Raw genomic sequence first — 24,905 nt, forward strand, 5'->3', positions numbered from 1 at the left:
GTTTTTGGACAAAGTTTGTGTTCTCCATTCTTTAAGCACCGGTTTGAGCACCGTTTGAGCACCGGCACCGTTTCAAAAGTACCGATTTGGCACCGGTATCGGATAAAACCTAAACGATACCCATCCCTACTCCTGGTCCACGGTGGTCAGTATCTATCAAAAGCGGTGCAAGGAAGGAACGATAGTGAAACAGCGACAGGCTCACTGATGCACGTGGGGCGCGAAGGCCGGCCCGCGTGGTCCGATCCAACAGACGAACTACTGTAACTTCACATTGCCGAAAAGGTTAATGCTAGTTGTGTACAACTGCATACAGTTAAGGGTCCCAATGCTGAAAGTGCTAATGGGCACATGAGCATCAGAACTTGACCGTGAGTCCTGGCATCCATGTGGATGTTACTTTGACACGTACCACCTACCAAGGCATGGTTCGGTATTCCCTGATGGCTGTGGCCTTAAAACTTTCTGTTTTGAGAACGTATATAGTTAGAACAAAAGGCTGCTGGGAGCTTCCCATGATGCACAGTGTTTGTTTATCGCTCACTGTGTGTTTACACACCACTCCAACCCCTCCCCCCAACCAGAGGAAGCCTGGTTTTGCTGGAAGTTTCTTCCTGTTCAAAGTTAGTTTTTTCTTCTCACTGTCGCCAAATGCTTACTCGTACTCGCCGTTTGATTGTTGGGGTTTTCTCTCCTTTATTTTGGGGTTTCTACTTTGCAATATAAAACACATAGAGGTGACTGTTTTGATTAGTGCGAGACTAGACTGATTGCAGATATTTGTGGACAGAGGTCTGCGTGACTTGGTAACAGAAAAACACTTGTGTGTATCGGGAACAAGAGGGAAGCTACTGTCTGCTTTAACCTGCTTCTGAACTCAACTCCATTCCTTGGATTATCACTTGAGTCAAAGTATTTGCGCTGCAGATTTTGGAGGGGATAAGCGTGCTGGCGTGTTACTGCATGGCAGCTGACCTATCCAGCCACAACACTGCACCAAAATATGTGATTTTGAGAGTTCTTTTAAGAGCCAAGTTAAAATGGGAAACAAGTATGGTAGCATGTGAAGCAGAGACCAGCTGGCAGAAACAGTAGCCGAAGGGTCTGCAAGTATCACGTAGGTCCATGTGACAAAAATGTTTCATTTGTCTTTTGCCACAAAGTCCATGTTCAAATTGTGCATCCATGCATCATATTTGAAGATCGTATCAGCTATTTACCATTAAAACTGTTCACAGCTGCAAATGTCTGTTTCTTGACAAGGTTAAAATATCAATACTACAGTCTAAATATCAGGAGAGCTTCTCTTCAAAAACAGAGTATAGACAGGCCAAAGTTGTTCACTGGATGCTATTTGTGCCAAAAAGACAGCATTTAACCTTTGAGTCATTCTCATCGTGCTGCAGCCAAATAAACCTCTGTGACCAAACACAGACGGCACTGTTTATTTGACCGTAAGCACATGTTTGTCATTTTGCCATGATGGATGCAACCCACCACCCTCATGTTTCTGTGCAGCAAACTTGCAAAAGCTTTACACAGAAAATGTCTTTCTCTGCAGTCTCACACTCCATCCTGACAAAGTGCGAGTGGCATCTGGCCAGACAGCAGGGGTGGATAAAGATGGCAAGGTGACTATTGCTGCCCTTAAAATAACACAGTTTGCATCCATAGTTTGAGCGTCACAAGTTAAAAGATGATCGAACTTTTAAATGATATCAGGAATTGAGATGTGCGGAAACATTCAGCTTGGTTAACTTTGCAGCGAGTGGCAACAAACGAGTAAGTGATGTTTCTGTGTCTGCGGCAGCCTCTGCAGCTGTGTGTTTATATTTGGGACTCCACCACGCTGGTCACCCTGCAGCAGATCGGACCGGGGACCTTCCAGAGGGGAGTGGGATCAGTGGCATTTTCATTTGCTGTGAGTTGATTGCATCCTGGAACTTCATGTGTTTCCATTCACTTTAACAAGAGCAAGTAGATTTATTTGCCTTAGATTCAGCATGATTTTGGCCCCGCCCCTCCCTGAGCCTGGTTCTGTCGGAGGTTTCTTCCTGTTAAAAGGGAGTTTTTCCTTCCCACTGTCGCCAAAGTGCTGCTCATAGGGGGTCATATGATTGTTGGGTTTTTCTCTGTATGCATTTTTGTAGGGTCTACTTTACAGTATAAAGCACCTTGAGGCGACTGTTGTTATATGTTGCTGTGTAAATAAAACTGAATTGAACTGACGTAAAGATATTATGTAATTCTGCTTTCTTTTTTCTGGTGGTGTGTTTTAGGACGCTGGATCATTTCTGTGTGTCATTGATGACTCTAATGACCACATGCTGTCACTGTGGGATTGCACGAAGGGCACCAAGCATGCAGAGATCAAGGTAACGGGAAGACGGTCAACGTCAGGTCCTAATGAGTTTGTTATTGCTTTAACCACTGAATCCATTCAGTAGACATACTGATGTTAATCTTTGACGGCACTCAGATGTTAGAATAACAGCAGGTTATTTAGTTTGAGTGTCGTACATTAAAGACAAATTGAGCCTGCAGCCTATGTTATCATAGCTCACCAGCCCTCAAGTGTGGCTGAAGTCAAACAGTTTGGAAAAGAGGAGTAATGAAAAGACTCACTGGCAGTTGCTGCAAACACTTGGTTGTAGTTATTAAGTGAAGGGGCAATTATTTATGTAGGTGTAGACAGATTTTGTTCTCTTACAGTTATCTTTGTGTAATATTTATAAATATGTGTTTGATGGCATGAAAGTGTCTCTCATGAAGTCATCAGCGCTTCATCCTGTAACGCAGTGACAGGTACTCGGGTACTGTAGGTCCTTTTTCTCTGGAGATTGTGGGGGGCGGGGCGTTGGCAGCCACGTCTCCCCTCTGCTGTTATGGGCTTTAATCCCAAAATGCCTCAACTTCCCCGGGACCAGTTTCAGCACGTCTGTCATGGCAGCAGTGTAAATGTTTCATACGTGGGCTCAGTGCAAATACTGCATAGGATGGTGTTTGAACTTGTTTGTCACCTCAGGAGAAGAATTGAATGGGCTCGTTTAAGAGCTCCCAGGATCTTCTGTGGCACGTAGCAGGCTGCATGCATGGTGAAAACACCGTGTCAACATAGGATTCACAAGTGGTCAGAAAGTCGGTTTATGTGGCCCAAAATGCAAAACTCTGTTTATATTCTTTAAAACACTTAATGTGGTAGTTTGCTCTATGCATGAAACACAAGTGAAGGCAGTACCACACAACCGTGTGACAGTTTCACAACAACGTGCAACATTGTGCTGGCGACATTACCAGTGTTTACAGTGCTACAGTATAGCTCTGAGCTGGATCCCATCTTTCTAATCAGCAAAAATGTGACTTCCTGAGTTGATTCAGAACTTCTCACTTATCTGCTTTCATAGACTGGGCAACAAAGCGTCTTGGGAAAGTAGAGGACCGCCAGCTTGTTGTTCCACGTCCATCAGTCTGACAGCAGGGCTCCAGTAGCAGCTCATGAGCATTTGTTAATGGGACTTCTAGTGTGTCGCGCTGGTCACCTGCTCACTTTCAAGATTAAGAAAAAAAAGATTCAAGCAAAATAAATCTTTCTTTTCTTTCACAGCCCAAAGTTGTTGTTTATGTATCTGATTCAAGAGCCTTAAATTACTTTGTGAGTGGAGCTGAAGTACGACTGATGTACCAGCACTAACCCTTCTGATGCTGTTGTGTGTTCAGACTACCAACGAGGCCGTGTTTGCTGTAGAGTTTAACCCTCGGGACAGCACCAACATCATCACCTGTGGAAAATCCCACGTCTACTTTTGGACGCTGAGTGGAGGACAGCTCACGAAAAAGCAAGGCATCTTTGGAGTAAGATTAACTTCAGTCGTGTTCGTCCTGACTGACATTTCTGACATTAAACTCAGTTAACGTGCGCTAGTGCAAGGAAGCAGTGGAAAATGGAGTTAGCAGCATCTTTCTGTAGAGGCCAAAAGAGGAAGAAGCTCAGCAAAAAGAACTGAAAATTCAACATGTCCAAAAAAATGGGTGGAAACATGTAAACGATCAGTTATTAGCACAGTTAATATAAAAGATCAAATAATTGTTTATTATTTTCAGAAATACAAGAAGCCCAAGTTCATCCAGTGCTTTGTGTTCAGCCTGACTGGAGATGTTCTCACCGGAGACTCTGAGGGGAACATCATGACTTGGGGAAAATCTGCTGCAGATATCAAAACTCTCGGGAAAGGAGCCAAAGGTTGGTGCTGTGTGTCAGTTCAAAGCCTAGAGAATAAAATGTCAGTATAAATATCATCTCTGTGGAGACACGTCGCTCTCACATGTGCTGGCAACAAACGAGATTTCAAATAAAATAAATAGAAACTTGGCAGAAAGATGAAGAAGTGATGATCCAGTGGGTGGTTTTACACACCTGAGTGACTCCAGGAGCTGTATTGTCAGGGATAATTGGTTTGGTCTCCCAAGCAAATCAGTCACAGGTGAAGCTTTTATTTATACTGCACATTTAAAACTACAAAGTTCACCAAAGTGCTGCACATCAAACGTAGGGTCTATATGCTTCAGCGAAAAGGAAAGTTTGAAGCCTAATCTTGAAAGTAGAGATAGTGTCTGTCTCCTGAATCCAAACTGGAAGCTGGTTCCACAGAAGAGGGGCCTGAAAACTGAAAATATCCTCGGACACGTGTGATCTGAAGCGCCGCGCCTCTCATCCCCACACAGTGCTCGGGGTGACAAATAAGAATACTGTGATCGACTGTGTCAAAGGCTGCTGTAAGATCAAAAAGCATTAAAATAATAGAATCCCCAGAGTCAGTAGATATTAAAATATTATTTAAAACTCCCTAAAGATTCTGTTCTGTGAAATGCTTTGAAACCAGACTGGAACACTTGGTGCTGAAGAAAAACCCCTTATACTGAATCTCTGAAATAAAAAGGGTTTAAAGATTAGGCGATAGATGGAGTTTTGTTTGAACATGTAAATGTGGTGTTTGGAAATTGTTCCTAGTTTTGGCGAGTAAGAGGTGACAAGTTGAGATGTTGGCTTACATCTGGAATCGTGTGACTGAAATGATGTGTTAGCTGATCAGAAGCTTTAAGAACTCAGAGATTTAAATGATAAAGTATAGCGGTGTGAAAAGTGCCTCCTTCCTGATTTCCTATATTTTTGTATGATTGTGTCACTTAAATGTTTCAGATAATCAAACGAATGTAAATATTAGGCAAAGATAACACAAGTCAACACAAAGTGCAGTTTATAAATGAAGCTGTTTTTATCAGGTAGAAAAAACCAAACCTAATTGACCCTGTGTGAACAGAGATTGCACCCCTCCTTTTATAACTTAAGAGTATAATGTTTGGAAAGCAAAGTTCAGTCTCTCTAGCCACACATCAGCCTGATTCCAGCTGTTCACAACCAAGAAATCAGTTAAATAGGACCTGCCAAACAAAATCCAGACATCACGCTGCGATCCACATTCAGGAACAAATGAAAAACAAAGGAATTGAGATCTCTGTCTGGAAAAGTTATAAATACTGTCGACCATAATATCCTATTAGAGCGATTAGAACATGCTGTAGGTATTACAGGTACTGCACTGCAGTGGTTTGTATCATATCTATCTAATAGACTCCAGTTTGTGCATGTAAATGGAGAGTCCTCTTCACACACTGAGGTTAATTATGGAGTTCCACAGGGTTCAGTGCTAGGACCAATTCTGTTTACATTATACATGCTTCCCTTAGGCAGCATCATTAGAAGACATAGCATACATTTACACTGCTATGCAGATGACACCCAGCTCTATCTGTCCATGAAGCCAGATAACACACACCAATTAGTTAAACTGCAGGAATGTCTTAAAGACATAAAGACCTGGATGGCCGCTAACTTTCTGCTTCTTAATTCAGATCAAACTGAGGTTATTGTACTCGGCCCTGAAAATCTTAGAAATATGGTATCTAACCAGATTCTTACTCTGGATGGCATTACCTTGGCCTCCAGTAACACTGTGAGGAACCTTGGAGTCATTTTTGACCAGGACATGTCCTTCAACGCACATATTAAACAAATATGTAAGACTGCGTTCTTCCATTTGTGCAACATCTCTAAAATTAGAAATATCCTGTCTCAGAGTGACGCTGAAAAACTAGTTCATGCATTTATTACTTCCAGGCTGGACTACTGTAATTCATTATTATCAGGATGTCCTAAAAACTCCCTGAAAAGCCTTCAGCTGATCATGAATGGGCTTTTGGGAGTGTGTACAAGTTTTTTACAAAACTTCTGGAATGATTTTTGTAATTCCTTCTTTATACACAACAGTTCCACATCTGGGTCCTTCTTAATTTTGTCTACTCTGCTCCTCTGATTTTTCTGCTTTGGGCTAGCTTCATAATGTTTTTGTTTTGCAAAGACAAAGGTCTTCTCGATTTCCTGTGTATGCAACAAATTTATCATCCCTATCGTCCCTCATCAGAACCATAAACTGAGGGTTGTTTAAGGCGCCGTATTAAGTCTCCAGAGTGGAGACGGTTTCGTGGATCGTCTCTTATATGTATTGTACAAAAACAGGAGTGTGATCGGACAGGTCACAGGTTAATCTGTGGCGATCCCTCTGAAGCATGACCTTGTGTTGACCAGGTCCCAACAGGGGTACATCTCCCCCTCCTTGCTGAGGGAGCGCCTCAATAAATGTCCCCACACTAACATGTTTCTGTCTGACGTCTCAACTCAAGAGTTATAAAAAATGATTATTATGAAGAGAAAAGGAAGAAACCACGTTAATTACTCTCCATAACCATGAGAAGAATATAGCCACTCTTACCCAAATATCAGATTTGTAAAACAATCCCAGATCTTCAGGCGTCACTGTCTCTCCTGAACACCTGAAGCGGATGCCGCTCCGGCAGACAGCAACTGGATCACTTCATGTTCTGGGCTGCTGTAGGTTTGAGCACAGTGACAGGCAGTCGCCACATCTCTTGTTGCTTCGCCTTGTATAGGCGAGTGCTGTTGTCAGAAAAAACCCGCAGGATCGGGGGTTTGAAACTTGATGCGTTCTCTCAAAGTATCTTTGCCTCCCTGTATTCGTTGCGTCTCCTGAGGACCACAGTAGGACAGTCGTGGTCCACGAAACTCTTCATAAAACACCTCCTCCCTCTGCCATGCTCTATGAAGAACCTCATTTTTTTCATACGATGGCTCCCAAACATCACGACAACTTCTGTTATCTTTGTCTAATATTTAAGTGTGTTTGATGATCTGAAACTTTCAAGTGTGACAAACATACAAAAAATAGGAGATCAGGAAGGGGGCAAACACTTTTCACACCAGATTTTACAGGTTAAATGAATTTTTGGTGTCGTGACTTCCCACAGAAACCTACCAGATCATGCGACAGACCAAAGCACACGAAGGCAGCGTGTTCACCCTGTGCACTCTACAGGGCGGAGGCCTGCTCAGTGGAGGAGGGAAGGACCGTAAAATAATCCGCTGGAGCGCTGATTTGGCACCTGAAAGAGAGTGTGAGGTGAACTACAGCTGTGTGTGTGTGTGTGTGTGTGTGTGTCACAGCTGGTGGAGAGACTCATTAAGGCATTTGTTCAGATTCCAGAAAAGTTCGGGGCGGTCCGCACTATCGCAGCCATGGACGAAGAGGAACTGTTAGTTGGTACGACTCGAAATGCCATCCTCAGAGGAACCTTCTCAGACGGCTTTGTGGCCATAGTGCAGGTAAGCTAACGACCTCACAGGCATCAGTGCTGTCAGGTCTGTAGATGCTTGCTGAGAATTTTAGTACCAAAAGATAAAACGTGCATTTTATACTTTTGTCTGATATATGATTTATAGACAGCTTAAACATTTAATATAAGCATCTTCCAAGTCTTTCACAGACTGGATGTATTTGCTACTATCACCTGATGCACAGTTAAGCAATCGGAATAGTTAGGAAAATGACGTCATTAGAGGTTTGTCCTGCAGAGCAGCCTGTCTGCAGCACGTGTAACACAGCAGCAGGCATACGACACATAGATTGGTCAGGTGTTGGGTCACATGTAATCTCACTTTAGTATCGTTGTATTCTGAAAAGCGACCTTGGTTAGTAGTTGGTTAGTTTTAACCAAGGAGCTGCGGTGTCTAATATCAAACTGATATTGTTTGATGTCTTTTTACTTCAGCTTTGCTTGGATGGAAGCACAGATAACTCTTCTTCTTCTTTGTTTGTATTCTCAGCAGTGCTGATGAGCATCAGTTACTGACTGCCTGAGCTGAATTGTTGTGAAAAGCTGGTTAACTGAAAACTGCTGCAGCTCTGTAATGGTGTCACAGACACCACTTCACTGCAGCAAATGCAGTTTTATGACAGTCCCTGAGCTGAAGTGGCTGTTGGCCCAGGCCTTTGCTGCTGCTTTCCATGTGAAGGGTGAAGTGGAGAGACGAGCGCCTTCTGGGTTATTGAATTGGCTTATTTTGGGGCATTGGCCACAATTGCCCATAACGCTAGCAGCTGGTGCTCTTCTACCTCTCTGGCTCTTGATGTCAGGCTCCTGGGACATCGTGGTTCATCTACTTCTCCCTGCATTTAACCAGCCCTCACCTCTCCCCATAGCCAGGGCATGTATGACAGCTGATCAATGTTGAAGCTAACCCAACATCTGTTACTGCTTCTGCTTCACCTCACACGTGTCGAGCATTCAGATGACGGAAGTTTCACAATTTTAAACACACTGAAAAAATTAAAGACATGTCTGTGTCCTTTCAGAAGATATATGTGTATATATGTGAAACCATGTTCAAGCATTAATGTGTGTGCACGTTCAGCTATTGTCGTGTATATGAGAAGCTGTGCATCAGATATCAGGTCTGTACCGAGAAACTGCTCTCAGAGGTCAGACATTTAAATGTTTTAGGGCATTTCTATTTATGTATTTTTAATATGGTGCGCCAAATCACAACAACAGTTACCTCAAGGCACTTTATATTGTAAGGTAGGGCAAAGACCCGTCAATAATGCTGAGAAACCGTTTTACTGTGTTAGTAGTATTGTCCCTAGTAGGCCTCTAATCCATTATTCGAGTCCTCTTCTGGCCTCTAATAATGGATTAAAATTCATTATTAGATAAATAATGGAATTTTAAAATGCACTCAAATATGCTGTTAAACTGCAACACCTGTACACTTATTGCTTTCATTTGTATTCCTTTGTGTGTCTGTGTGTGTTTCACAGGGCCATGTAGATGAGATGTGGGGGCTGGCCACTCACCCCTCCCAGAACATCTTCCTCACCTGTGGCCATGACAGGCAGGTGTGTTTGTGGAACACCGAGGAACACAAGCTGGACTGGTGCATCACCCTCGAGGTGAGATTCCTGAGTTCCAACCTTCATTCTTTGAGCGCTTTGTTCATTTCTATTCGAGATCTTTTACAGGGAAGTTTACTCCATAATTCTGAATTCTTTCCTGTGTCTCTGGCAGGAGTACGGCCTGTGTGCTGGTTTTTGCCCCAATGGATCGGTGGTGTCAGTCGGCCTGAGTACAGGACGGTAAGTCAAGGCAGCAGCAGTTGTATATCTGAGCTAAACGCTGAAAAATCAAATAAACTCAGCAAACATTTCAGTGTACTCTTACACCCACAAGCTTTAGATATTGAAACTTTTTGGAGAATTTTCACCACAATGGATTTAAAATCAAAACAGTGAAGATGTGATTGAAATGCAGACTTCCAGCTTTAATTTAGGGGGTTTAACAGAAGTATTACTGCCGTTTGTTGCTCTTCATTAAATAAAAAGCCTGTTTTGTTGGGTTACATCAGGTGATTGACTGTTGAAGAAACAAGTTTCTTTGTCTTTAACTCTAAGTCTGTCACCATCTTACATGCTGTGATTGCAGCCATTCCCCAACTCTCTGTGAATGGGACTCACGGCCACTGATCAACGGTCATGACAACTGACCTCCCAGCCCATTGTTCATTCAGTGGTGCTGGTTTCAGTCATTGTGCAAATGTCCTGTTTATAAGATTGGAAACCTGCAGTCAGCTGAGACTGAAGAAGTCACCTGGATGAGTGACGAAACGTTTCTCCCACTGAAAACATCCAGATGAACAGAATCAACCGTTTGGGATTTACTCGCCTGGATGATTTTTTATTCTGTCACAACTTTATTTTGGATTCATCTGTCCAAACAGTTTTGTTCCAGAGCTGCGTCGACTCTTTTAGATGTTGTCTGGGAAAATCTACTCTGGTCTCGGTGTTCTTAGGTTCAACCAGTGGGTTGCACCTTGTTGTAAACTCTGTATTTCAGATCATAAAAGCATCTCTTGATTGTAGATTTTGACAGTAATACACCTGCATTCTTCAGTGTTATAAAGGGGTTTTCTTTGATCAACTTGTGTGTGGGGGCGATCGTGGCTCAAGAGTTGGGTGTTCGTCTTGTAATCGGAAGGTTGCCGGTTTGAGCCCCGGCTCGGACAGTCTCGGTCGTTGTGTCCTTGGGCGAGACACTTCACCTGGCCGATGGTGCGATATGGCAGCCTCGTTTCTGTCAGTCTGCCTCAGGGCAGCTGTGGCTACTGTAGCTTGCCTCCACTAGTGTGTGAATGTGTGTGTGAATGGGTGGATGACTGGGTGTGTAAAGCACTTTGGGGGGACTAGTAAAAGCGCTATACAAATACAGGCCATTTACCATTTGTGTTTTGGGGCCTGACACTGAGAGTGCCTCTACCACAGTTTAAGTCTTGGATCCAACTCCACATCTTTATCCATTTAATTTGAAATAATGGGAACAAGCTCACCTGGCAGTTTGCAATTCAGTCACATCTTGATTGTTTCATGTAATATCCAATGATTGGTCTACAGAGGCAAAATGACCAAAAAACAAAAGTAAGGAGAGAAGCTTGGTGTCTTTGTGTTTGGTACAGGGCAGAAGTCGTTGGCAGCCTCTATTAACATAAAGAGTTCCACCACCTGTATTGATTATGACTGTGAAAGCAAGGCGTATACTGGCGAATGATGACCATAAAGCATGCTAAAAGTTTCGTGAAGCTGCACAGTTGTTGATTGTCACTACCAAAGCAGCTGGTATAAAGCTGGGTGATTGCTGTTTTGCATACTGTTGATCATGACGCATGGCAGTGAGGGGAGGCTGCACATGGCTGAACCCAGTTGCTGGAAACAAATCAGCATCTGATCATTTTAGTTGACTGGATCCGTCTTTGTTATCAAGAAAAACATTTAAAAAAAGAGATGGAATACATTTTTCTGGATACCAAACTGGACTTAAAAGCATTTGTTTATCACCAACACTGCAGTCGATCTAAAACACATCTTCGACAGAGAAAATCAGTTTGAAACAACAGAGGAGAGATCAGTGTTTTATATTTCATAAACCATAAACTTGATTTCCTCGTTATGCTTCATGACAATCCAACGACTCCCCTCAAAGCACCGTCAAAGAAGCCCGGTCTTCATCGACTCTACAGCCGGACAGCTGGACTGTGCCCCATCAACACTCTGTGGCTCTTTAATGTTGTGGTGCCCAGTGTGTGGAGTGATTGTACAGCAATGTTGAAAATGGTTAGTAAGTTAATGAGGATATGGATTAATAGGTAATCATTTATCCGTTTCCCTAATTCTTCATTACAAATATTTATTAGAATACAGTCCCGATCAAAAGTTTGAGACCACTTGAAAAATGGCAAAAAAAATCACATTTTGCATGTTTGGATCTTAACAAGGTTCCACGTAGAGCTTCAACATGCAACAAGAAGAAACGAGAGTGAGACAAAACATTTTGCTGAGCGTGCAGTTTACTGAAAACAGCGCTTAAAGTGAGACAGGCTGTTTTACAGCTGATCAAAGGTTTAGGACCACGTGCCTTTAAAAGGCCAAATCTGTGCAGAAGTGTGGATTCATTCTCATTTTCTGTCACACTGTCAGGATGTTCTGATGGCAAAGGCAAAAAGACGTTCGTGTTTTGAACGTAGTCGGGTTGTTGAACTGCATAAGCAGAGCGCCATCACTGCTGAGGTCGGACACAGATAGGTGGAATTTCTTAAATGATCCTGAGGGTTATGGAAGAAAAAAGTCAAATGGAAGACCCCAAGAAACGCCACCAGCACTGAGCCGGAGGATCCAGTTGGCTGTCCATCAAAACACTGGACGATCCTCGACCCAAATTAAGGGCGTTACTGGTGCCGACTGCAGCCCGTAACCATCAGACGCCACAGCGACTGTTTGGACTTTGCAAGAGAGCGCCAAGCATGGGACATTGAAAGGTGGAAGAATTCTCTGATGAGAACAAAAATGTAACCTTGATGGTCCTGATGGTTTCCAACGTTACCAGCATGACAAGCAGATCCCGACGGAGATGCTATCTACGCGCCACAGTGGAGGGGGCGCCATAATGGTCTGAGGTGCTTTTTCCTTCAGTGGAACAACGGAGCTTCAGGAGGTGCAGGGGCGTCAAACAGCTGCTGGCTCTGTCCAGATGTTGCAGAGAGCGTCCTCATTACTGAGTGGGGTGGTAACGGGTGGTAACGACTGGGTGTTTGAACAGGACAGCGCTACAGTACACAACGCCATGAAGGACAAGGGACCTCTTCCAGGAGAATAACATCACTCTTTTGGACCGTCCTGCATGTGCTCTGATCTAAGTCCAGTTGAGAGCCTTTGGGGATGGATAGTAAGGGAAGTTTCCAGAAATGGACGACAGTCCCAGACAGTAGATCGCTTCGTTGCATGTTGAAGCTCGACTTGGGAACTTGTTTAGATCCAACTGTGCAAAATATGTTTGTTTTTTTTAACCATTTTTTCAAGTGATCTTAAACCTTTGATCGGGACTGCATCAGTATGGATACACTTCTTTATTAATCATACGACAAACCCGCAGAAATATAAAGGCACAAACAACACATAACGAAACTTTTGCTACAAACTAAAAGAAAGAATTGATCTGTGGCTTCCTGTACAGCAAAAGAAGAAGAAAAGATGGAGAATTTAGCCGTGAGCATTCCAGTCTGTTCTTTTCTCTGACTCTCCACCTGTCTCCTCCTCCACCCCCTGTAACACCGACAGGTGGATGGTCCTTGACCTGCTGACCAGGGAGGTCGTTTCTGAATCCACTGACGGGAATGAGCAGCTGTCTGTCATGAGATATTCACCAGGTCAGTCAGTAACTCCTCCTCCTATATTAACTGTAGATGTGACAGATTAGGGTGGTGCTCACATCCAACCATGTGGTCATGGATTTGGCATTAATGACCTTCTTCACACAAAAAACATGCAGCAAACTTTGAGTTAAAGCTTAAAACTGTTGTTCACAGGGTGGGATGTAGCAAAGTTTCAGAGTGGGGATCCTCTTTGACTCTGTGAGTCTGTTTTTCAGATGGCAGCTTCCTAGCTGTAGGATCACATGACAACTTCATCTACATCTACAGTGTGACAGAGAGTGGCAGGCGTTACACCCGCTTTGGAAAATGTAACGTGAGTTAAACTTTAAATTATTTTATTTCACTTGGGTTTTTTCTTCTTGGTTAACAGCGCAGCACATCTCCATCCAATATGAGCCTGCTGTGGTGCTGTAGTTTCCTTCTTGTCAATAAATCTTGTGTACAGAGTTCCATTGTCGTCCACATATTATTACACATCACACTGGTCCGTAGAATGACCGTTACCTTTGTTAACTCTTGCTGCTGAGGGTTGGTGCAGTGATGTACTTCTCCAGTCAGAACAGCTAACTTCCTGTTAGCTAACCTACCCCTGAATGTGATCCTGTTCAGGTTCTTTTATTGATGCCCTCGGCTAGTTTTGTTGTGCAGTTAAATGAGCAGGCAACCATTTCAACAGGCACTGGAAAATATTCCCAGAGAGAAGAGCGAGTGCTCACTAAAACTGCAAGTTCAAGCCCTCAGATTAAAAACACTCCACGGACAAAAAAGCTAAAAACGCTCTAATAAATACTCAGATTCACATTACAAATAAATGAATGGAACAGATATGTGCAGACTTTGTTGTCACTTATTCAGATGACTAATAGCTACTGAGACTGTAATCCTTCATTCAGAGGAGTATAAAGTGATGTCTAAGATGAAGCTGGTCATTCTCTGTCTGCTACACAGCTACACAGAATGTTTGGGCGATGGTGAGGAGGCATCCAGGACACTACAAACCTGTCCATGTCTCTAATGGTTTTTCCCCACTTGGCCATACACCCACCGAGAAACAGAGTCTGGTTATCAGCGATTCATTTATAAGACATGTGAAGCTAAAAGCACCGGCCTCTGTAGTGAAACTGCTGGCTGAAAGGGCAAATCCCATAAAATTATAGTTCATGTCGGCAGTAAAGGTCCCCGGTTACAACATTAATATTAAATGGGTGTGTAACTTTGCCAAAGCAATGTCGGACTCTGTAGTTTTCTCTGGTCCCCTTCCCAATCAGACCAGGAGTGACGTGTTTAGCCCCATGCTTAAATTAGTGGCTGTCCAAAAAACGACGTGGGCTTTATAGATAATTGGGAAGCTTTCCAGGAAAACCTGGTCTTGTTAGGCGAGACGACCGTCCATCCCACTTTGGATGGAGCAGCTCTCATTTCTAGAAATCTGGACAAATTTATTAAACCCCCCAAAATGTGACTATGCAGAGATGGGACCAGGAAGCAGAGTCGCAGTCTTACACGCCTCTTGTAATTGTTTGTATCATATCTATCTAATAGACTCCAGTTTGTGCATGTAAATGGAGAGTCCTCTTCACACACTGAGGTTAATTATGGAGTTCCACAGGGTTCAGTGCTAGGACCAATTCTGTTTACATTATACATGCTTCCCTTAGGCAGCATCATGAGAAGACATAGCATACATTTTCACTGCTATGCAGATGACACCCAGCTCTATCTGTCCATGAAGCCAGATAACACACACCAATGATTAAACTGCAGGAATGTCTTAGAGGCCATGCAGGTCTTTGTCTTTAACTTTCTGCTTGTAAATTCAGATCAAACTGAGGTTTTTGTACTCGGCCCTGAAAATCTTAGCAGTATGCTATCTGACATCTGTTAAGAATAGTTCATGTATTTGTTACTTTTAGGCTGGACTATTGTAATTTGTTATTATTATACTCATGCTAGCCATTAGAAAGAATGCCGTTTAAATGCACTTGAACATTAACTTCACTTTTAATGACCTGGAAAGCTTTCATATGCAATGTGTGGTATGGAGCTTGCAAACACGGAGATTAATTATTGTGGAATTTTCTGATGGTGAAGGAAATGCACAATAAAAGCTTGCTTTCTTTAGCTAATGTGAGACACTCTGTCTGCTTATCTGTTGGATCAGGGCCACTCCAGCTTCATCACTCACCTGGACTGGTCCAAAGATGGGAAGTACATCATGTCAAATTCAGGCGACTATGAGATCCTTTACTGTAAGTGAACATCCAGCACTGTGCTTTCAGTGCTGTTATAGGAATGCCATGCAGTACGTTCTTCAGCTTAGTGACTCTGTGTTTTAACAGGGGACATAGCAGCAGGATGTAAGCTGCTTAGGAACCGCTTTGAGAGCAAAGACAGAGAATGGGCCTCTTATACCTGTGTGCTAGGCTTCCATGTGATGGGTGAGAAACTCCAAAATGCTGTTATCCTCCTTTAGTATTGCATTCACTTCATGGGGTTCTTTTATGCAATCAGACTGATGAGTGTGGTACTGTGGTGTTCAGGTGTGTGGCTGGAAGGCTCTGACGGCACAGACATCAACGCGCTGTGTCGCTCTCACAACGAGAAGATGGTGGCTGTGGCTGATGATTTCTGTAAGGTTCATCTGTTCCAGTACCCCTGTCCTAAACTCAAGGTAACTATTTTCTTATTTAAATAAGAATCAAATGGTAAAAGTCAGCCAGTTTTAAGAGTCACTAGAGTTGTGGGACATTCAGATTCAGCATTAACAGTAGGAACCTTGTAGAAAGGTGTTTATCCTACTCTGGAAAGACAATGAGGGGGGAGGAGGAGGAAGTGGGATATGATGGGCCTTCCTCTGCTCTGATCCGAAGTGGACCTGCTTCTTTTCTCTTCAGGCACCGAGCCACAAGTACGAGGGCCACGGCAGCCACGTCACCAACGTCTGCTTCACTCACAGTGACTCTCACCTGCTCTCCATTGGCGGGAAGGACACTTGCATCCTTCAGTGGAAGGTGATTGGAGGGGGGGTGGGTAACAGCCATGAAAGACTGGCCTCGGCCTCATCCACCTCTACCAGCTCTCCAGAACCTGCAACCAGCTAAGGAGACGGCTGCTTGTAAGAGTGAGGGAAAGCGGGCTGTTTTCTTACAGCCGCAGAGGCATCGAAGTGAGTTATGGGCTCGTTCTGTCCACTGCTGCTAGTTTCAGGCAGAACATCCTCTTCGGGAGGAACATCCATGTTAATGTTATGCTTCAAATCCTTGTGAAACTGGACAGTGTGTGTGATGTTTCCCATAAGACAGAATCCTTGTCATTCTGTTGTGTATGTGGTGAGAACCGTTCTTGTTTGCTGGTGCAGAACAGTGCTGCACTGCCCATGCACGTGATTTTATACATGTTTTAAACAAGGTTTGGTTAACATCTCAACTTTTTATATGCTTAGACTGTGACAGGCCTGTCCCATTAAAATCAACTCAGCATCTCGTATTCATTCGTCTAACAGTAGATCAGTACACTTGAAAATGATTACTTTAGTGCAGTTTTTTTATGTATTTAAATGTACGTCGGCAATACTGTGATGTCGTATCAGCTCAGCTCCAAATAAATGAGAGAAGACTCCGAGGTGTGTTGTGTGTGAAGTGTCACTAGTGGGCAGTGCCACTCCAGAACCTGTGAGTGCTTTCCTAAATAACAGGTCTCAGGTGAGAACACCTAGGACTGAAGACAGCAGTAAAGTCTGCGGTGCCCTCCGGTTGGGAGGCAGTTAAAGGTACATGGTTTAAGGTGGAAAATATAAAATTAATTGAATAAAATGAATTAAATAATTAACTGCCTTTAGGTGTGATACTTCAGTAAACTGATATGCTCTCCAACACTGCCATCTATTGCACTACCAGCAGCCCGTACAAGAAAAACCCATACATTAGTGCTTTTTCACTCTATTTTTAAACTGTTTTATACTTGTATCTCATTTTTAACAGCTTCCGTCCGTTCAGAATTTGACCTATTTGGGGCATATTTGCTGCCATCATTACACTGACTCGTCTGTATATTCTCTGAATTTGCGATATTAAAGCCTGTGTTTGTGTGTAAATCTTGTAAATAAGCGTTTGTTTCCGGTAAGCATCTTGAGACACTTTGTAAGCTACAAGCAGTAAAGTAAGTTTAGCATGTCGTACTTTTCATAAACAGGCCGTCCGTGTCACTAAACCAGCGCCGGTGAACAAGTTGACTGTGAGACGTCGGTGATTGTCGACAAAATCCGAAGTTGACGATTTGTACACGAGGGAGGGAGGGGGGGCTGTGTGTGTGTGTGTGTGTGTGTGTGTGTGTCTGTGTGTGTGTCTGTGTGTGTGCGCGCGCGCTGAACTGAGCGGAGGTGAAGAAGAGGAGGATGAAGCTGGGAGCGGAGGATGGGAGGAAGAGTGGAGTAAGAGACAGGCTAGCTGTATGTGAATAAGTGAGTGAAGAAGAGGAGAGGAAGGTCGCCAGAGAGAGAAAATAAAAACTTCTATTTTTGGAGATAATTGCCGGAGCGTCGCCAACGGAAACTTTCAACTTTTTACCCGCCACTGCTCTCTTGTTGTACCCAGAGCCGGCTTTGTTTCGCGGCGGGGGTGTTGACGATAAATGAAGGAATAAAATAGACTCCCATCGACCTGTTTCTACCCAAGCGGGGAATACCCTGGGACTGCTTCTGATAAAGGTTACGAGAGAATGGCGGCCAACATGTACCGAGTGGGAGGTAAGGAATGGTTTACATTTTTAAGACACCCCTTCAACGTGATTGTTCGCTTCTACTGGGAGCTGGCTAACTAGCCGCTAGCTGTCTCTGCTGTTAGCAGCTAGCTAACGCTAGCGTACGCTGCGCGACTCCGGGCTTTCATCAAGACAGTCAGATCTGCCGAAACAATGTAGTATGACTTAGCTTACAGACAGACGTAAATAACTTCACATAGATTTGGTTTCCACACAGCTGTAGCCAAGTATAGCTGCTTCTGTGTTCGGACTGTAATAATACCATACATTGATCAGTGTATATTTGTTTTAAAGTTCAACTTTTAGAACAGATCTGTGTTATATCCCAGTTAGTTCACGCCATCATAGTACCGTACCACAGGGCGGCCGTCGCACAGCATGAACCGGTTCTGAAAGTTTGTATTTATACAAATCCATCCAGCCAGCTGGATCCAGGAGATCCAAAGATATGTGTTGGTTATAGATAAGCGAAATAACAGTAAATTGTCCAATTCTCTGACGTGTAGTCTATAGATTTGATAACGTCCTCAAAATGAACACAATGCTAGTTAGCATTAGCTGCTGGCGGCTGAGAAGTAAGCATCTAGCTAAATTTGGTGACGTCTGTGATGGCTTGCTAACACCGCTCTGCTAGCTGTGTCAGGCTGGTAGGTTAATTTCATTATCGCCTCCGCCATATCACTAGATGTGCTAATTCTGGCTGCTAAGTCCTGTTAGCTTGGCGTAGTAGCGGTGCTATCCGAGCTTAGTTAAAATTGTGTTAAGAATTTAGTTTACAGACTGTGAACAGTTATATTGGAACACCTGCAAGTGAACGACTGAATTTGTACCAAGTTGAGTGGTAATAACTCGTTAAGTTCTCGTTTGTTAAAAATGTTTCATCAGTGGCTGCAAAGGAAACTGGTATGTCGGTGGTATTAATCAGGTAATTAGTCGTTAATATCATCTTTCGCAGCCCCCCGCGACACCAGTGGCAGGCATTTATAAGACGCAGTTCATTGGAGGTTGCTTTGCAGGCGTCAGAAAAGAAACTAAACTATGGTTCATACAAAGCAAGCTGCTGTTCTCTACTGTTAGTTTTCCAGTCGGATCATCAGGACAGTTGATTCTGGGCTTCAGTATTGATTGTGCAACCTTTTCAGTGCTAAGCCTCGGAGACGGTGCTAGCTACGGGTGCCCTGAAAATCTTGAGTGGGGGGAAGGCTAATCGCAGTCTCACGAGTGTGTGGGGTATTTGGGTCATAGCGATTAAACTATGCTCTGCAAAACATGCTGCATATTTCTGCGCTTAATGTTTGAACAGTTAAAGTGTTTTTTGTTTTCCCCCCCACTAACTTCTTATCACTAACCCGCACTCCGTGCTCTGTGTGTATGACTGACCTCAGCAGTGCAGTTTCATGGATCCACGTATGTTGCTGCTAAAACACTTGACGTTTCGGCTTTAGGATCCCTGCTATTGTAGCTACTATTTGTGCAGGGTTTCATTTTTGTTGAGAGCAACATAGCGCTATGTGGAAGGACAGTCAATTTAGAAACATCAGCTAGGAAATTGTAGTCATTTTGCAGGGTGGGTTCCTAGAGAAACCTATTGTTTGGAGCTAATTATTGGAATTTATAGAAGAGATAAAGCATCAGAAGACAAAGCTTGGTACTAGTCATGCATTAGCTAAAGAGAATTATTGATAAAGGGTTATATGGAAAATTGTCAGAAAATTCAGTGGTAAATATTGTGAACAAAGATTAAGTTTTCTTTCCTCTGGATAAGAATTTTTTTCTTTTACAATACTGTGTCATACATTTTATATCTTACACATTGAGAAATGTGCTTCCATCACTTTGTGGTTGGACTGTAGAGGGGTTGGAAGAGCTGCTGGACCTGTCCCAGCCACCTTGCTAGATCAAGTTTGTGCAGGGAAATAAAGGCCATAGTGTGATGCCACATAGTGCTGCATCAATGAGCCATAAACCCAGGAACAGGATTTTTCATTAGCAAAGACTATTAAATGCATCATTATGTGTATTTTAAATCAATTATAGGGTAAAAATAAACGCCTGTACAGTTGTATTTAAAAACTACAAAGTTCAGTTTTTCACGTCACTGAGGCTTTATAATATTTTGCATCTGGTGAATTGATCGAGCCAGCTGGGGCCTTTGTGTGTGGGTTCTCTCCAGGCACAGAGTTACCCACTCGGTGATTCTAAACTGGCCATAGCTGTGAATGGTTGTCTGTCTCTGTATTAAGCTGGTTTTATGGTCCCACATGTATCTGTTCACATACACAATCTGGATTGGAATTACTGAATGTTGACAAGTGGAATAGAGAAGGGAGCAAAGTTTACAGGAAACGGGAGAATGGAGTAATAAAAGCACTAACGGTGGTTGCAGTGACACTTTTCATTGTTTTTGTTTCACTTCAGCTTTTTATATGTCAGAACTTCGCTTTCCTCAGCATGTGGCTGAAGGACATGGATTCATGAACAGTGAATAAGGTCGTTGCGTCTCCAGTCATTCAGACTGGAGAAGTGAGGTGGGATGATAACAAAGAGAGGGAAGGTAGTCAGACCTGAGGGAATCAAACTATAAGAAGGCAACATTGCAGACATGGAGGACAGCTACAAGTACCTGGAGATCCCACTGGCAAATTGGAACCATGAAGAGGTCGCTAGGAAAGCTGTAACCACCAAATACCTGCAGAGGGTCAGGAAAGTCCTGAGGAGTCAGCTAAACGGTAAAAACAAGATCTGTGCTACACCCTGCCTGTGATCAGGTACCCTGCTGGGATAATAAGCTGGCCAAAGGAGGAGACAGAAGCCACTGACATCAAGATGAGGAAGCTCCTGACCATGCATGGAGGGTTTCACCCCAAGTCCAGCACTCTGAGACTGCCAAGCGACAGGAAGGAGGTCGGGGACTAATGAGTGTCAGTACCACAGTCCAGGATGAGACAAGAAAACAGTGGTCCCAGTGGTAATTGTAGCACTCAGTGCAGTGACCCCGCAGCTAGGCGAGTGGCTCCAGCGGATCCCAGGAACAACATCTGAGATCTCTGTCCAGAAGAGTGCAGTCCTAGGAACAGCGTAGACACTGCGCAGGACCCTCAAACTCCCAGGGCTCTGTAAGAGGACCCGAGCTTGAAGGAGAGCTGATGTGCAGTGAGGTTCAGGGCTGGTGAGGCACTGCCTTCATCAGAATCAGATTTAGAAATATATGAACCCAACAGAATAGATTATTCATCATTTGACAGCAAGGGCTGGCTCAATTCGTGGCACCGGCAGCTAGTATGGGCAACTTCCTGCTTCCACTCCAGTTGTCTGAGGCAGTTACCACTGTCCTGCCACGCAACTGCTGCTCTTATGGCCATTTGATGTTATTTTTATTTTATGAAACAGTTGTCAGTGTTGCTTCAGACTTGTTGGCAGTAGCATTTCGTAACATGAGTTTTTTTTTGTTGTTTTTTTAACATTCATTTAGTTTTCTTCCACCACCACCAGCAGCTGCTGCTGCCTTGAATTGAGCCAGTCCTCTCTCCCATTTCATCGGCAGCAGTTAATGGGTTATGTTTCATATCTCATATCAGCATTCTTTACACATACTAACTGTACCCCATGTGACAAACATTAAAAAACAAAGTTATTGTGGTCATATTTTTATAAATGGAGTCCCTGCGCTGATCCTTCTGGACAAAAATGTTCGTTCCTTTTGTAGAAGTCCTCCTCGTCTTGTTTCAACTTTAAAAGTCCACCTCAGTGGAGATCACTGCCAGGGAGGAACAGTCCTGCTCCAACTGTACGTCTTATTTCTTTTCAGTGCTGACAATGACCAGCTGAAGCAACTGTGTTGCCTCAGGAACAGCTGAATGAGATCCTTGTGGGCTAAAAAGTTGAGAAGCCGTCTAGGAGATTTACATTCATTTCTCATTGTTTGTGAGCTATACAGTCCGATGAGATCCGCCTCAAGTCTCACAAAGTCCAACAGCTTGGCGCATTTTGACAGGCTCTGTAGGTTCACCTTATCAAGATATGATATTTCACCCAATTTTGCGCAATCGACCAAACCAAGGAAATGATCAAACCTGGCCTTCATTTGATCACTGTTGTCCAAAATTAAACAGAGCACTTGTCTCTGTTCATCTCTGATCACCTGTCTGACTCTGTTTCCACTTCCTGTCAGGCCAAGTGCACCACATTTCTACTCAAATCAGTCATAGAAACTATCAGACGCCAGCCTCCTGCGCTCGAGAGCAGCAGCGGTGTCGTGCACGTGCGTGAGAGCACCTCGTTTTGCATCACTCTGAAAAACGCGTCAGTTCCATTGAAAACGCACTCACATCCCGCGAGGAGAAACTGATCGTATCCTGCTGCCATCATCAGCGTGTCATTATTCCAGCGGTCAGGATTTTCCATAATAAAATGCAATGATGCGTGCAGGTCAGTTTTGGTGCAGATTTATGGTCTGGGTAAACGGCACTTGATCATCCACCATCCGCTACTGAAACGTCCCTCTGCTGGTTTAATAAAGTGCATGTGACACGGGCACGCACTCTGCAACAGCACCAGGTTCAGCTTGTGTGGGTACCTGTGGGTAAACATGGCCTCGGGCAGCTTCTCTTTAATTTTAGCCTGCATATATTGAAAGTGTTTGAAGCATCTGATTGGCGACAGAGAGACATTGATTCGCTCTCATTGCGTTACAGGGAACAGGTTGTGAGGGATTGGGAAATCCAAGGTGAGGCTCAGCTTGCTCCTGCCTCACCGTGCGTCTCTTCCCCGTATTTGAATGTAAATGCTAAAATTCAGCAATTTTTATTAAAAAAAAAAAAAAAAAAGTCCAAATTGTTTATCTTAAATGGAAAGTAGTTCATTGGTATTAGAACGGTGGCTTCTACAGAGGGAGGTTGTCAGGGAATTATTAGGCATACCAGGAAACCAGGAAAGGGTAGTAAATATGGAAGTATCTTACTAAGGTTATTATAAAGTGTGTTCAAGTGTTAGAACAGAAAACAAACCAAATGGAAAATTAAATAATTTGGTCAGCTTTAAATGAATAATGTAGATATTAATACAAATAGTACATTCTCAAAAGCTGTACCGCACACGCACACAGGGCAGTGAGGTTCATATATGGAGCTGATGTGGCAGTGAAGTGTTAAACACCTGTTCTGTGTCGGCACACTCTGTAGCTGGGAAAGAGCTTGCTCAGAGAAAATCCTTGTAGCCAGGGGGTGGGCTGCAGTTTGCAGCATATGCTCTGTCAGACTGGAAACAGACAAACTATCCACACAGTTTCTTCAGCAGAAGTTTTCATCAACATTTTCTGTTGTCATTTGGTCTTTGAGCTCGTTCACACTGCTAACGCACTGGTGTAGCTGCAGTAGCCCAAACATTAGCGCCACTGCTGCTGTGCAGCAAACATCAGCCTCTTTGTGTAAATTTTAAAGTGTTTTGTGTATGCCTCTTTCAGCATTTACTTTAATGCTTAATGAAGCACATCACTAAAAGTTGCATTATCTCTTTTTTTCTTGCTAAAAAGGTCGTTTTGCACGAAGCTTATTTTCTGCAGTAATCAGTAGAAATTTTGCTGAGGCAACAGGGTAATGCTGACTTCACAGTTGGCTTAAACTCATTCTGGGGCCTTTTCAAGTATCCTGCACTGTGACATACTTTAAACTCTTTGGTATGTAACGCAGAAACAAATGCATTTTATGATATGTACATCAGTTACAATTTTGTTTCCATCAAGTTCATATTTTTGAAACCACTTTTTGGTAAGAGCAGGCCGGTGCTGGTTCCTACATCACCAGTCCTCCTGAAGCACACAGTGTTCAGCCTGCATAAGATCATTATCTTCCCCAGAGATTAGTCAAAGGGCTTCCTCCTCCTTATTCACCCTCAAGCACCTGACAGTCAGCACCACTCCAGCTGCAAATGTCCACAGCATACGCTCATGGCTGCCTCAACACACATCACTTTAATTTAGATCCTCTGCCCACACGTTTACATATCACCCGAACACAGAACCAGCTCTCCTTTGACTGCAGTGCGTTTGAGGTAAAATGGTACATTGAGCTGAGACTGAAATGAACTTTAAATTTGAGCATATCTCACCTGGGTGATCACTGCCTCAGTGTAAGAGCATCGTCTCCCCTCAAACTGGGCAGTAGGAAGTGATGGACGGCTTTAGTATGAAAAAAATAACCCCTGCTGACATTTTGTCTCTAGATCTAGAATCCGTCATGTTGAGCACGTGAGCGCTTATCCCCGTTTGCTGTCTGACCCAGTGTTATGTAATTTGGTGGTATTTTTTTCTCTCGCTGTGAACAAGGAGATGATGTCTCTCTTTTCGAGCTTCCCACCATTGAGATAAGTAGAGCAAGAAATCCTCTCCCTGTCGCAGTCCTTTCTTCCCCATCTCTGCTTTTGACGTTTCATCAGAAACCCACTGATATCGTCCCGGGGGTCTCTGTCCCTGCTTGTGGGAGGACCAGATGGAGTTTGATGAAAAGCAACACTGCTGTTAATAATCACATCAAAAGATACAGTGAAACACTGTGCCTGTCGTTAGTGGTATGATGAATGCTAAATGATTAAAAATCTGTTATTTGTAAAGCTCGTGTTGCTCAGGTTGTGCTGCTATTCTGAGCCCATAGTCAATATTGCTTAATATGTAGTCAGTTTATTCCCCTGTAAATTGGTGCATAAACTCAACCTTGCAACAGTGTTATGTTAAACAAAATGTCACCGCTCAACGTCTGTAAATTCTGTTTTCTTAGCCTTCTCAACTCCAGTGCAAAGTCCTAGAAACGGTGGCTGCTGTAGGACTAACAACTCTCACCATCGTTCATCTGTAGTGAGTGTAGACTCTCAGTCTGCTGTTTACCTAAGCTGTCAATATTTGTCCACGTCCATTTACTCTGGTCAAGGCCGTAAAACAACTCTTGAAACGGTCTCTGAAGTGGATCTAACACTGTGGGACTCATAC

The 24,905-nt window shown here is 43.4% G+C and overlaps 2 protein-coding genes across 2 annotated transcripts in view; both read left to right on the top strand.

Moving 5' to 3' along the window:
* eml3 (EMAP like 3) overlaps positions 1-16,789 on the top strand; it is a 34,809-nt gene extending 18,020 nt beyond the window's left edge. The window contains exons 10-24 of the mRNA XM_005752973.2: positions 1,562-1,631; positions 1,811-1,921; positions 2,280-2,375; positions 3,718-3,852; positions 4,102-4,240; positions 7,381-7,532; positions 7,610-7,735; positions 9,231-9,362; positions 9,478-9,545; positions 13,074-13,162; positions 13,384-13,481; positions 15,330-15,417; positions 15,508-15,606; positions 15,709-15,839; positions 16,063-16,789. Coding sequence (XP_005753030.1) covers positions 1,562-1,631; positions 1,811-1,921; positions 2,280-2,375; positions 3,718-3,852; positions 4,102-4,240; positions 7,381-7,532; positions 7,610-7,735; positions 9,231-9,362; positions 9,478-9,545; positions 13,074-13,162; positions 13,384-13,481; positions 15,330-15,417; positions 15,508-15,606; positions 15,709-15,839; positions 16,063-16,269 — 1,741 coding nt within the window. The 3' untranslated portion in view covers positions 16,270-16,789. The remainder of the gene's footprint in view (positions 1-1,561; positions 1,632-1,810; positions 1,922-2,279; positions 2,376-3,717; positions 3,853-4,101; positions 4,241-7,380; positions 7,533-7,609; positions 7,736-9,230; positions 9,363-9,477; positions 9,546-13,073; positions 13,163-13,383; positions 13,482-15,329; positions 15,418-15,507; positions 15,607-15,708; positions 15,840-16,062) is intronic.
* A 730-nt stretch (positions 16,790-17,519) lies between these two features.
* mta2 (metastasis associated 1 family, member 2) overlaps positions 17,520-24,905 on the top strand; it is a 29,192-nt gene continuing 21,806 nt past the window's right edge. The window contains exon 1 of the mRNA XM_005752975.2: positions 17,520-17,912. Coding sequence (XP_005753032.1) covers positions 17,885-17,912 — 28 coding nt within the window. The 5' untranslated portion in view covers positions 17,520-17,884. The remainder of the gene's footprint in view (positions 17,913-24,905) is intronic.

This window comes from Pundamilia nyererei, unplaced genomic scaffold, assembly GCF_000239375.1.
Source record: "Pundamilia nyererei isolate P.nyererei 1_Seehausen unplaced genomic scaffold, PunNye1.0 scaffold00393, whole genome shotgun sequence".
NCBI classification, from domain to species: domain Eukaryota; kingdom Metazoa; phylum Chordata; class Actinopteri; order Cichliformes; family Cichlidae; genus Pundamilia; species Pundamilia nyererei.